We start from the raw sequence: 13,615 nt of genomic DNA, 5'->3' as shown, positions 1-13,615 counted from the left end.
ACTTGATGGGCCGTATGGTCTCCTTTGACATTGTAGGGATTCTATGCTCATTCCTCTTTTGATTCCTGGCCTTTGAATTTGATTTTGAACTTTTACCCAGAGAATGCCATGAGCCAGCCAAAAGTCTTTAGTGGGACTGGAAGATCGCACCAATGGGAGGGGCTGGAAAATCCCACCAAGTTTCCACTGACAGGAGGTTTAGTAAATAAAGGACGCAGGTTTAAGCTAAATAATTAGAACTAAGGTGAGGAGATTTATTTATGAAAGAATGTAATGATCTAGAATGCACTGCCTTAAAAGGTGATGGAAACAGATTCAACAATAATGGGCTGAAATGTCACAGGAAGTCTGGTGCAGGCTGCCTCCAGCAGCCACCTTGTCAATGTGGCATCACAATCCCACTCGTCAGAGAGGCCGAGTGGCGTCTCAACTGGAAATCCGGCTGCAAATGGTGAGGAGCCAGTTTGGATCAAATTAATGTAATTACGTGGCTTACTGAAGCCAACTTGGATTTCCTGACAGCATCTAGGCAATCCACATGGGCTTGAAACTTGTTCAGGCCAATGTGGTAAACTTAGGTTAGGGTACCGGGGAAGGGGCCACTGCAACCCATGAGGGATTCCCTCCCTCCCCGCCGCCCCCCTCTTCCCCCACCCCTTGCCCTCCCCCCACAACCACCATCCGTAATGGCTCCTGGGTCACAGCATTGAGCACTGCCTGCCTTCCTGTGATAACTCCTGGATTGCAATCCTGTGTGTTCTGCCAGCCAATCACCCAGGAGTTACAATTTCCACCAGTATGGCTGAAGATTTCCTTCAATCTCATGCATCTTGACTTCTTATGATTCCATTAAAACAGGATAGAAATGGACATTTTAAGAGCCAAAGAAATAAAAAATTGTCAAGTATTATCCAAGGGCGACACGGTGGCACAGTGGTTATCACTGCTGCTCACAGTGCCAGGGACCCGGGTTCAATTCCAGCCCCGGGTCGCTGTCTGTGTGGAGTTTGCATAATCTTCCCTTGTCTGTGTGGGTTTCCTCCTACAGTCCAAAGATGTGCGGGTGAGGTGGATTGGCCGTGCTAAATTGCCCTTTAGTGTCAGGGGGATTGGCAGGGTAAATACGTGGGGTTATGGAGATAGGGCCTGGGTGGGATTGTTGTCGGTGCAGCCTCGATGGGCCAAATGGCCTCCTTCAGCACTGCTGGGATTCTATGGTTCTATGATTCTAAGACCAACATAAATAGCATTAGGTTGAATAATTCAACACACGAGATGCAAATGATATTTTCGGTTAACTTGTAGTTTACAAGGGTTAAAAGGTGAGTCCGGAATAGTGAAATGTTCAGGTGTTACTCACGTAAAAGCAAACGCCACAAGAGCACCACTGACGACAATGAAATCCAGAATGTTCCAAAGGTCTCGGAAATAAGAGCCAGGATGAAGTATCAGGCCGAGATTAATCATCTTAGGAAAGGAAACGAGGTAAAGTGAAGTAAATATGCCAAACAATTCCTTGCTTTGCTGCAATTATTTCTGATTTATCTTGCTTTTCTGAATCTTTAAGGCCATGGCCCAGATATTTGGCAATGGGTGCACAGGGGACAGATCCCGCCTCCCCCCATAGCAGGTTTCCCGGCTGCAGAGGCAGCTCACCAAGACTGCTGGCGGGATCTTCCAGTCCCTCCGAAGTCAATGGCCATTTGCAATGCCCGGTGGCTGCGCTACCAGGGAGTCTGCCGCGGGTATCCTTTGGCAGGATTGGAAGATCTTTGGAGGGCCGAAGGGCCTGTTTCCTGTGCTGTACTGTTCTTTGTTATCTCACCGGTGGGAAAGGCCGGGGTGGTGTCCATACATGCCCGTTCACCTGGTCTCAAGGACCACGTTAAATTGATGCTGGGACACAAGTTAATTAGCTGCTTTAAGTTGTAGTTTGTGCATCTTTGATGCCATTAAAGTCACCAAACACCTCTTAAAGGGGAGGTGCACCCTCGACAGCAGACACCAATAGCTCCAGGATTGGAAATAAATGGCTGAAAAAGGGCATTCGCTCTTTTAAAATGATGGGCTGCCGATTTAAGACAAGAGCTGAGGAGAAAATCTCTCTCAGAGAGTAAAGTGTAAAGTTAAAGTTCATTTGTTAGTATCATAGGTAGGTTTACATTAATACCGCAAAGAAGTTACTGTGAAAATCCCTTCGTCGCCACACTCCGGCGCCTGTTTGGGTACACCAAGGGAGAATTTACCATGGCCAGTGCATCTAACCAGCACGTCTTTCGGACTGTGGGAGGAAACCGGAGCACCCGAAGGAAACCCATGCAGACATGGGGAGAACGTGCAGACTCCACACAGACAGTGACCCAAGTCGGGAATTGAATCTGGCACTGTGAGGCAGCAGTGCTAACCACTGTGCCACCATGCCGCCCCAGAGGGATTTGAGTCTTTGGAACCCTCTGGCCAAACCTCTGGAACCCTTTGGCCAAATGGCCTCTTTCTGCACTGCGAGGATTCTATTCTATTCCATTCTTCAAAAAGAAGTTGAAGCAGGGGGTTTTATTTTTTTTCCACAGCAGAGGTAGATAGATCTCGATAAGGAAGAGAATGAAAAACTATCGGGAGTTAGGTGAGAATGTGGAGTTGAGGTTAAATCAGATCTCATTGAATGGCACAGCAGGCTTGAGAGGATCGAATGGACTACTCCTGCGCCATATTCGGGCCCTTAATCACTCACACCTGATCACTCTGGCATCCATTTTACACCAGCTGCAGAGTCAACAAATTTCTAGGCCGATGGATTCATTTTTCAATATTGTAGGGCACCACGGTGGCACAGTGGTTAGCACTGCAGCCTCACAGCGCCAGAGACCCAGGTTCGATTCCTGGCTTGGGTCACTGTCTGTGTGGAGTCTGCACATTCTCCCCGTGTCTGCATGGGTTTCCTCCGGGTGCTCCGATTTCCCCCCACAGTCCGAAAGATATGCGAGTTAGGTGGATTGGCCATGCTAAATTGCTCCTTAATGTCAGGGGGACGAGCTAGGATAAATGCATGGGGTTATGTGGATAGAGCCTGGGTGGGATTGTGGTTAGTGCAGACTCGATGGGCCAAATGGTCTCCTTCTACACTGTAGGATTCTATGATTCTGTGATGTGCTAGTTAGTGTATTGGCCAGGGTAAATTCTCCCTCAGTGTACCCGAACAGGTGCCAGAGTGTGACGACTAGAGGATTTTCACAGTAACTTCATTGCAGCATTAATGTAAGCCTACTTGTGACACTAATAAATAAAATAAAACCATGGCAGGAAGATTCTGAAGCTGTCCCACAGACTAGAAAGATGCTCATTCTCTCCATTCGGTAAGAATGTCAGATTTTCCCAGCGCCATAGCAGTTCAAAATTCATCAAAATGTTAAAACTGAAACACTTAACAGGATGGGCTGTTCAAAAATGAAAGGAAATAAAGACATGCTGTACTGAGAAATTCACCACACCAAATAATGAATCAATCTCTAAAGTTCATACTTCTGAACAAAAATATTGAAATTTCAATTTACTCTTGTCTGTTGCACAAATTTATGATGTGGTGATGCCGGCGTTGGACTGGGGTAAGCACAGTAAGAAGTCTCACATCGCCAGGTTAAAGTCCAACAGGTTTATTTGGCACTAGCTTTCGGAGTCTCAGGATCCTTCATCAGATGAGTGGGAGTTGTGTTCACAAACAGGGCATATACAGATACAAACTCAATTTACAAGATAATGGTTGGAATGCGAGTCTTTACAGGTAATCAAGTCTTGAAGGTACAGACAATGCGAGTGGAGAGGGTTAAGCACAGGTTAAAGAGATGTGTATTGTCTCCAGCCAGGACAGTTAGTGAGATTTTGCAAGCCCAGGCAAGTCATGGGGGTTACAGATAGTGTGACATGAACCCAAGATCCCGGTTGAGGCCGTCCTCATGTGTGCGGAACTTGGCTATCAGTTTCTGCTCACGATTCTGCGTTGTTGTGTGTCATGAAGGCCACCTTGGAGAACGCTTACCCGAAGATCAGAGGCTGAATGCCTGTGACTGCTGAAGTGTTCCCCGACTGGAAGAGAACACTCCTGCCTGGTGACTGTCGAGCATTCATTCATGTCCTGGCTGGAGACAATACACACCTCTTTAACCTGTGCTTGGCCCTCTCTCCACTCACATTGTCTGTACCTTTAAGACTTGATTACCTATAAAGACTCGCATTCCAACCATTATCTTGTAAATTGAGTTTGTGTCTGTGTATGACCTGTTTGTGAACACAACTCCCACTCACCTGAAGAAGGAGCCTGAGACTCCGAAAGCTAGTGCCAAATAAACCTGTTGGACTTTAACCTGGTGTTGTGAGACTTCTTACACAGATTTATCACAGCACACAACTCATTAAAAGCAAACAACTTAATGCAACTCGATGCTTTTAAACTCAATGCAATGTATCGCTGCCCTCATTAATCACAAAAAAAATTCAAATTCTTTATTCCCGGCCAATGACACAATTAAATATTTTTTAAAAATTCATTCGTGGGACATGGGCATCGCTGGCTGGTCAGCATTTATTGCCCATCCCTACTTGCCCTTGGAGGGCAGCTGAGAGTTAAACACATTGCTGTGGCTCTGGAGTCACATGTAGGCCAGACCAGGTAAGGACAGCAGATTTCCTTCCCTGAAGGGCATAAGTGAACCAGATTGGTTTTTCCCAACAATCAACAATGGTTTCATGGTTATCAGTAGATTCTTAATTCCAGATTTTAAAAAAAAATTGAATTCAAATTCCACCATCTGCCGTGGCAGAATTCAAACCCGGGTCTCCAGAACATTAGCTGAGTTTCTGGATTAATCGTCTAACGATAATACCACTAGGCCATCGCCTTCCCACAAAGGTTATTATTTTCAAATAATATACTTCACGCATTGAAATGAAGAAGAATCCGGTTGGAATGTTTACCTTTATCACCATTTCAAATGTAAAGACCCCAGTGAACACGTAATCCAGGTATTTCAGAACCTGAAGCAAAAAATAATTTTTTATTTTGATTTGAGAGCATATAACGGAGCTGCTTTCAAAGTCCATTTTCATTGTTGCTGGGTACTTCATTAGTCATTGATTTGATAAGTTCATGCAAGTCAACAAAAATGCATTCTTTACAGAATTATAGAGGAAGATAACATGAAAACAGGCAAAATAGGTAGCACGTTAGGAAACACAGAGGATCAGAGGGACCTTGGGGTGCACATCCAAAGATCCATCTCGCATCCAGTCCATCACGCAAAACAACCTCCCATCCATTGACTCCGCCCACACTTCCCTCTGCCTCGGAAAAGCAACCAGCATAATCAAGGACCCCACACAACCCTTCCATCAGGAAAAAGTTACAAAAGTCTAAGATCATGTATCAACCGACTCAAGAACAGCTTCTTCCCTGCCCATCAGAATTTCGAATGAACCTACCTTATATTAAGTTGATCTTTCTCTACACCCTAGATATGACTGTAACACTACATTGTGCACCCTCTCCTTTCCTTCTCCCCTATGTACTCTATGAATGGTATGCTTTGTCTGTATAGCACGCAAGAAACTTTTCACTGCATCCCAATACATGTGACAATAATAAATCAAATCAAATCCCTTGAAGGCAGCAGGACAGGTAGATAAGGTGGTTAAGAAGACGTATGAGATGCTTGTCTTGTTAGCTGAGGCATAGAAATTAAGAGCAGGGAGGCTATGAATAAATAAATAAAACCACAGAGTTGAGCCTGTCAATTGCAGCAAAGAGCAAAGGCACCAAAACAACTGCTGCTTTAACAGATTGCACAATAACAAAAACCTTCAATCATTGCCTCGTCACCTCAATTACAGGCAGTCAGAATTTACAAACTATGTTAATAACTAATACCTTCAGTTCGTAAAAGTAAAGTTAAACGTTTTAAGATGTCAGAGGCGCCTTGGCCATCGAATCTCTGCTTTCGAACAGATTATGGGGGTAAACTTGACATCATCCCGACAGCATTGAATCAGTGTGAATTTTAATTTCATTAAAAAGTCACACAAAATAAAAGCGGCAGGGGTATAAGATGGTCACTTCTATCCCGTCAGTCTCCTACCAGCTATATTAGGTTAGAGGCACACTCATTTGTCCAATCTGGTGAATCTTCTGAGAGAAGTGAACAATCACAAGTAAAATATCAAAAACAGTCAAACTTTTTAAGTTGTCTCTGAACCTCAGTTGTAATCAAACAAACTTATCCCTCCATCTACCCTGCCTAGTCCTGTTAGAATAACTATCGGGAACACTCTCCCTCCATCTACCCTGTTTAGTCCTGTTAGAATAACTATTCTAACAGGACTAAACAGGGTAGATGGAGGGAGAGTGTTCCCGATGGTGGGGGAGTCCAGAACCAGGAGTCACAGTTTAGGATGGAGCTGAGGAGGCATTCCTTCACCCAAAGAGTGGCGAGTCTGTGGAATTCATTACCACAGGAAGTAGTTGATGCCAAAAGATTGAATGTATTCAAGAGGTGGCTACATATAGCACTTGGGGCAAATGGGATCAAGGGTAATGGGGAGAAAGCATGATTAGGCTATTGAGTTGGACGATCAGCCATGATCGTGATGAATGGTGGAGCAGGCTCAAAGGGCCAAATGGCCTCCTCCTGCTCCTATCTTCTATGCTTCTATGTTAACCACAACCAATGTATCCATATCCTTCCCTTCTCCCCATGTATTCTATGAACATTATGTTTTGTCTGTACAGTGCGCAAGAAACAGTACTTTTTACTATATCCCAATACATTTGACAATAATAAATCAAATCAAAATTATTCAACCCTTTCCACTGCAGTCATGAGAACATATGAACTAGGAGGAGTAGGCCACTCGGCCCCTCAAACCTGCCTTGCTATTCAGTAAGATCATGACTGATCTGATTTAACCCCAGCTCTCCATTCCTGCCTACCCCTGATAACCTTTCACCCCCCCCTTGCTGATCAAGAATCCATCTACATTTGCCTTAAAAATACTTAAAGACTCTCTTTCCGCCACCTTTTGAGGAAGAGAGTTCCAAAGATTCATGACCCTCAGAGAAAGATTTTCTCCTCATCTCTGTCTTGAATGGGTGCCCCCTTACTTTTAAATAGTTCTAGATTCTCCCACAAGGGGAAACATCCTTTTCAGATCCGTCAAGAAGCCTCAGGATCTTTTATGTTTCAGTCCACATGTGACATTTTTATGGCCCAAACTGACTTGGAGCCAATGTTCTCAGAGAGTATATCTGCTTCAAGTGTCAATATTTACCCTGAGAACATTCAGTCACTTTCTTTATCAGCTATCCCTTCTATTCTTTATTGAAGGAGTTATTTAACAACACAACAGTTCCCTTAACAAAAAGATTAATTCTATATATCGATTATCTAGGTGGAAAAAAACACGATTTAGATTGGTCACCCCAAACAAAATCTTTGTTATAAAGAGTGGCACGGTGGCACAGTATTTAGCACTGCTGCCTCTCAGTGCCAGGGACATGGGTGTAAATCCGGCCTCAGGTCTCTGTGTAAAGTTTGCACATTCTCCTCGTGTCTGCATGGGTTTCCTCTGGGTGTTCCAGTTTCCCCCCACAGTCCAAAGATGTGCAGGTTAGGTTGATTGGCCATGCTAAATTGACCCTAGTGTCAGGGGATTAGCAGGGATACGGGAATAGGGCCTGGGTGGGATTGTGGTCGGTGCAGACTTGATGGGCCAAATGGCCTCCTTCTGCACTGTAGGGATTCTATGATTCTATAAACTGCTCATATTTTGATTCCTCATAGATTTATCAGTGGGACACGGCATTGCAAAAACAAAGTTTGCTATTTGTTCATTGTAAATCTATCACTAATTTTGCTGGTTGCATTAACAAAAGCTGCTTCATTTGTTCATTCAATAACACATAATTGAAGAACACTACATAGAACATTGGTTGGAACTGGGAAATGGATAAGCTTGAAAATCCAGTCAGGAACAATGAGAGAGCCATGTTCAATTAATCCCGAGTTTCTGCTTCAGCTGCGGTTTGCAATCTGGTTGCAAATCACGCTTGAACTTGTGCTGGTTTTCCAAAGTGAACTAATTGTTCAAGTCTGTGCTTAAATTTGTTTGCATAATAACAAACAACTCAGACGTACAGTCAAATCTTCCAGGAATCAGTGCAATTGGATACCACAATAGAAAGTAATTAATTATAATTTTTTTTTCCCTTGCATTCAAAAATTGGTGTATCCGGGAGTGGTGACCCGATGTAGCTTTAGTAATTACAGCTGAAAATAGGTTCGGCGCAAGCAATATGCATTGTTAATAAATGTCCAGTCGGCCACACATAACTATAAATGATTGAAAATTAATTAAAGACTCTACTGAACCAGTTATTAGTTCCACTGGTGTCCTTAGCCAGTTTCTTAGAATGTGCCTAAAAAAGATATGCTTAATTTGAAGAGCCTTCTTGAACGATTGCAAAGGGCAGAAATTTGCCATGCTGATTATCATTGATATGGGGGCAAGGCACAGTTTTGTGGGCAGGACAGACATTCAGAGCAAAGATTTGCAACCAAATTTAAATTTTGTGAAACTTGAGTGAAGCTTTACATAACTTGCATGCAAAATTCCATGCTGTTTCGGATGGATTCAGGCAAACTGCTGGTTTTAAGCAGAAAATCTAAGGTGTTCTATGAGACAGTCGGTGCAGGCTTGATGGGCTGAATGGCCACCTTCTGCACTGTAGAGATTCTATGAAAGGCCCACTCCCGACCAGTTGAGCGCCTGATTCATAAAATCATAGAATCCCTATAGTGCAGAAGGAGGCCATTCGGCCCATCAAGTCTGCACCAACCACTATCCCACCCAACCCCTATTCTTGTAACCTCTCATATTTACCCTGCTAATCCCCCTGACACTGGGATTAATTTACGCCAATCAACCTAACCCGCACATTTTTGGCATGTGGGAGGAAACCAGAGCACCCGGAGGAGACCCACGCAGACACAGGGAGAATGTACAAACTCCACACAGGCAGTGACCCGAGGCCGGAATTGAACCTGGGTCCCTGGTGGTGGGAGGCAGCAGTGCTAACCACTGTGCCGCCCCCATTGGCAATGAATTCAGCAGAGCTTCCTGCAAAAGAGGTAATACGTTGCTCTGAAGCTCTTCAGCTGACTGGTGAGACTCTCTAGCCTCCATCAAATACTGTTCACTGCTTCCACTAATTCAGAAGCAAATGTTATCTGTGCATTTTCCACAGTCAAAGCCAAAACCTCTTAGGAAAAGGTCGGAAAACTGCTGGAATAAAGATAGAAAGTGGTGGAAATACATAGCAGATCTGGCAGCATCTCTGGAGAGAGAGGAAAGCGCTAACATTTGGGTCTGTAACTTTTCATCAGAACTGTGAAAAGTTAGAAATGTATTAGGTTCGCATCAAGTGAAAGGGGAGAGAGAGAGAGAAGTATAACAAAAGGGAAGGTTTGCAATAGATTACTGGGCCAAATTAAATGACAAAAACTCTCATGCTGCAAGATCAAAGGAAGTGACAATGAGATAAGTGAAGAAACAGTGGGTGCGATCTTACCGGCCGCTCACACCACTCTCCCACTGCAGTGAGGTCGGAGAATATGGTAGCCAGCCAAATCCCCATTCACTGCGGCTGGATGGGAAAATCCTACCGGCGTGAACAGTGGTAACATTGCAGCCAAAAGCTTTGTCTCGAAGAGGTGTGAAGGCAGGATAGAAGCATTGAAAACAGAAGCAGGAGGAGGCCATTCGGCCCTTTGAGCCTGCTCCGCCATTCATTTTGATCATGGCTGATCACCGAATTCAATATCTTGATCCCGCCTTCCCCCCATATCCCTTGGTCCCTTTAGCCCCAAGCTGTCAGCTATATGCAAAGCATGGTTAGATACATTGGCCATGCTAAATTAACCCTAGTGTCAGGGAGATTAGCAGGGTAAATATGAGGGGTTACAGGAATTGGGCCTGGGTGGGATTGTGGTCGGTGCAGACTCGATGGGCCGAATGGCCTTCTTCTGCACTGTAGGGATTCTATGTACTCACAGGAAAATTGATGTTGCCACACCAGATTAGAGATCTTCCTGAGGATTTGTGGACAAATTACTGTGTCTTCTACAAATTAAGCTTCATAGAGTCATAGAGGTTTACAGCATGGAAACAGGTCCTTCAGCCCAAATTGTCCATGCTGCCCAGTTTTTACCATTAAGCTAGTCCCAATTGTCGATCCACCAGAAGGAACTGTTCAGTTGTAGGCAATAAAATAAAACGAGACTTACTCCAATTTATAAATCAAAGAAAAAGGTTTAATAAGGAAACTTTATTCCTCCAACACTTGAGGCCTCACCCTGGGCCATTCCAAGCTCCCACAAACCCCAGCAGCTTCTTATTTATACTGAGTCAGCTGACCACATCATTTTGTCATTGGTTCCATAGTTTACTGGGTCACCTGACCCTTACAGCATGTTGCCATTGGTCACACTACAACAGATCCAATGTTATCATTGGTTACATTCTAACACCGATTGCCCGTGTTTGGTCCATATCCCTCTACATCAATCTTACCCATGTAACTGTCTAAATGCTTTTTAAAAGACAAAATTGTACCCACCTCAACTACTACCTCTAGCAACTTGTTCCAGACAGTCACCACCCTCTGTGTGAAAAAATTGCCTCTCTGGATCCTCTTGTATCTCTCCCCTCTCACCTTAAACATATGCCCTCTAGTTTTAGATTCTGCTACCGTTGGGAAAATATGTTGACTATCTAGCTGATCTATGCCCCTCATTAGTTTATAGACCTCTATAAGATCACATCTAAGTCTCCTACGCTCCAGGGAAAAATGTCCCAGTCTATCCAGCCTCTCCTTATAATGTACGCTATCAAGTCCCAGTAGCATCTTAGTAAATCTTTTCTGCACTCTTTCTAGTTGAATAATATCCCTTCTATAATAGGGTGACAAAACTGTACACAATATTCCAAGTGTGGCCTTACCAATATCTTGTACAACTTCAACAAGATGGCCCAACTCCTGTATTCAATTTTCTGACCAATGCAACCAAGCATGCTGAATGCCTTCTTCACCATTCTGTCCACCTGTGACTCCACTTTCAAGGAACTATGTACCTGTACCCCTAGATCTCTTTGTTCTATAACTCTCCCCAACACCCTACCATTAACTGAGCAGGTTCTGCCCTGGCTTGATCGACCAAAATACATCATTTTGCACTTATTTAAATTAAACTTCAGCTGCCATTCATCAGCCCACTGGCCCAATTGATCAAAATCCCATTGCAATTCTAGATAGCCTTCTTCACTGTCCACTATGCCACCAATTTTGGTGTCATGTGCAAACTTAGTAACCATGCCTACTAAGTTCTCATCCAAATGATTAATATAAATGATAAATAACAGTGGATCCAGCACCGATCCTTGAGGCACACCGTTGGTCACAGGCCTCTAGTTTGAAAAACAACCCTCTGCAATCACCCTCTGTCTTCTGTCATCAAGCTAATTTCGTATCCGATTGGCGACCTCACCCTGTATCCTGTGAGATTTAACCTTATGCAACAATCTACCATGCAGTAGCTGGCCCTAATCAGTCCTTGCCTCTCTAAATGCCTGTAGATCCTGTCTCTCAGAATACCTTCTAACAACTTACCCACTACAGATGTGAGGCTCACTGATCTGTAGTTTCCAAGCTTTTCCCTGCAGTCCTTTTTAAACAAAGGCACAACATTTGCCACCCTCCAATTTTCACGGACCTTGCCCGTGGCTGTCGATGATTCAAATATCTCTGCTAGGAGACCCACAATTTCCTCCCTAGCCTCCGACAATGTCCTGGGATACATTTCATCAGGTCCCGGAGATTTATCTACCTTGATGTGCTTTAAGACTTCCAACATCCCCTCCTCTGTAATATATACACTCCTCAACACATCACTATTTATTTTTCAAAGTTCCCTAACATCCATGCCTTTCTCAACATGAATACTGATGAGAAATATTCATTTAGGATCTCACCCACCTCTTTGGATCCGCACATAGATGACGTTGTTGATCCTTAAGAGGTCCTATTCTTTCCCCAGTTACTCTATTACCCTTTATATATTTGTAGAAGCTCTCTGGATTCTCTTTAGCCTTATCCGCCAAAGCAATCTCATGTCCCCTCTTTGCCCTCCTGATTTCTCTTTTAACTCTAATCCGACACCCGCTATAGTCTTCAAGGGATCCACTTGATCCCAGCTGCCTATGCACATCAAATGCCTGCTTCTTCTTTTTGATCAGGGCCCCAATATCCCGAGTCATCCAGGGTTCCTTATTTCTATCAACCTTGCCCTTCACTCTAAAAGGAGTGTGCTTACTCTGAACCCTTGTTAACACAATTTTGAAAGCCTCCTACTTACTGGCCATCTCTTTGCCTGCCAATAGACTCCCCCAATCAACTTTTGAAAGTTCCTATCCAATACCATCAAAATTGGCCTTGCCCCAATTTAGAATTTTAACTTTTGGCCAGACCTATCATTCTCCATAGCTATCTGAAAACTAATGGAATTATGGTCACTGGTCCCAAAGTGATCCCTCACTAACACTTCTGCCACCTGCCCTTCCTTATTTCCCAAGGGGAGGTCAAGTTTTGCCCCCTCTCTAGTCGGGCCATCCACATACTGAATGAGAAATTCCTCCTGAATACACTCAACAAATTTCTCTCCATCCAAGCCCCTAATGCTATGGCTGTCCCAGTCAATGTTGGGAAAGTTAAAATCTCCGACTATTACCACCCTATTTTTCTTGGAGTTATCTGTATTCTCCTTACATATTTGTTCCTCAGTTTCCCGCAGACTATTTGGAGGGCCACAGTGCAATCATATCAAAGTGATCTCCCCCTTCTTACTTCTCAGTTCTACCCATATAGACGCAGTGGACGAACCCTCAGAAATATTCCCTCTCAGTACTGCCGTGATGTTCTCCTTAAACAAAAACGCAACACCCCCTCCTCTCTTACCTTCTGTTCTATTTTTCCTATAGCATCTGTTCCCTGGAACATTGAGCTGCCAGACCTGTCCCTCCCATAACCATGTTTCAGTAATAGCTATAATATCCCAGTCCCATGCACCCATCCATGCTCGGAGTTCATCTGCCTTGCCCATCAGGTCTCTTGCATTGAAATAAATGCAGTTTAATCTAAACTTCCTTTGCTCTCTGCCCTGCTTTTGCCTGAACTGTCTAGTACAAGGATTACTGACACTGCCTTTACTATTTAACGTGCTCTCTTTAACTTCTGTGCTGTCCTCAACCTTCTCTTTTGTTTCCCTGTGAAGTCTGATTTCACACCAAACTCCAATGAGATTATTCTAAATTACGTGCCTTCCAGCAGAACTGCAACCCAAATGGAATCACAGTGAACCACCCCTCCTGCCAAGCTAGTTTAAACCCTCCCAAGTGGCTCTAGCAAATCTCCCCGCCAGAATATTAATCCCCCTCCAGTTCAGGTGTAACCCATCCCTCTTCAACAGGTCATCCCTGCCCCAGAAGAGATCCCAATGATCCACATTTAAATCCCTGC

General features: G+C 44.0%; 1 protein-coding gene across 1 annotated transcript in view; it reads right to left on the bottom strand.

The window, feature by feature from the left end:
* cacna1ba (calcium channel, voltage-dependent, N type, alpha 1B subunit, a) overlaps nt 1–13,615 on the bottom strand; it is a 664,407-nt gene that overhangs the window by 146,811 nt on the left and 503,981 nt on the right. Inside the window, exons 23-24 of the mRNA XM_078227596.1 lie at nt 4,969–5,028; nt 1,361–1,467 (exon numbers count right to left, since the gene is read on the bottom strand). Of these exons, the coding sequence (XP_078083722.1) occupies nt 1,361–1,467; nt 4,969–5,028 (167 nt within the window). The remainder of the gene's footprint in view (nt 1–1,360; nt 1,468–4,968; nt 5,029–13,615) is intronic.

This window comes from Mustelus asterias, chromosome 13 (assembly GCF_964213995.1).
Source record: "Mustelus asterias chromosome 13, sMusAst1.hap1.1, whole genome shotgun sequence".
Classification (NCBI taxonomy): Eukaryota; Metazoa; Chordata; class Chondrichthyes; order Carcharhiniformes; family Triakidae; genus Mustelus; species Mustelus asterias.
This window is presented reverse-complemented; position numbering and strand designations above follow the sequence as displayed.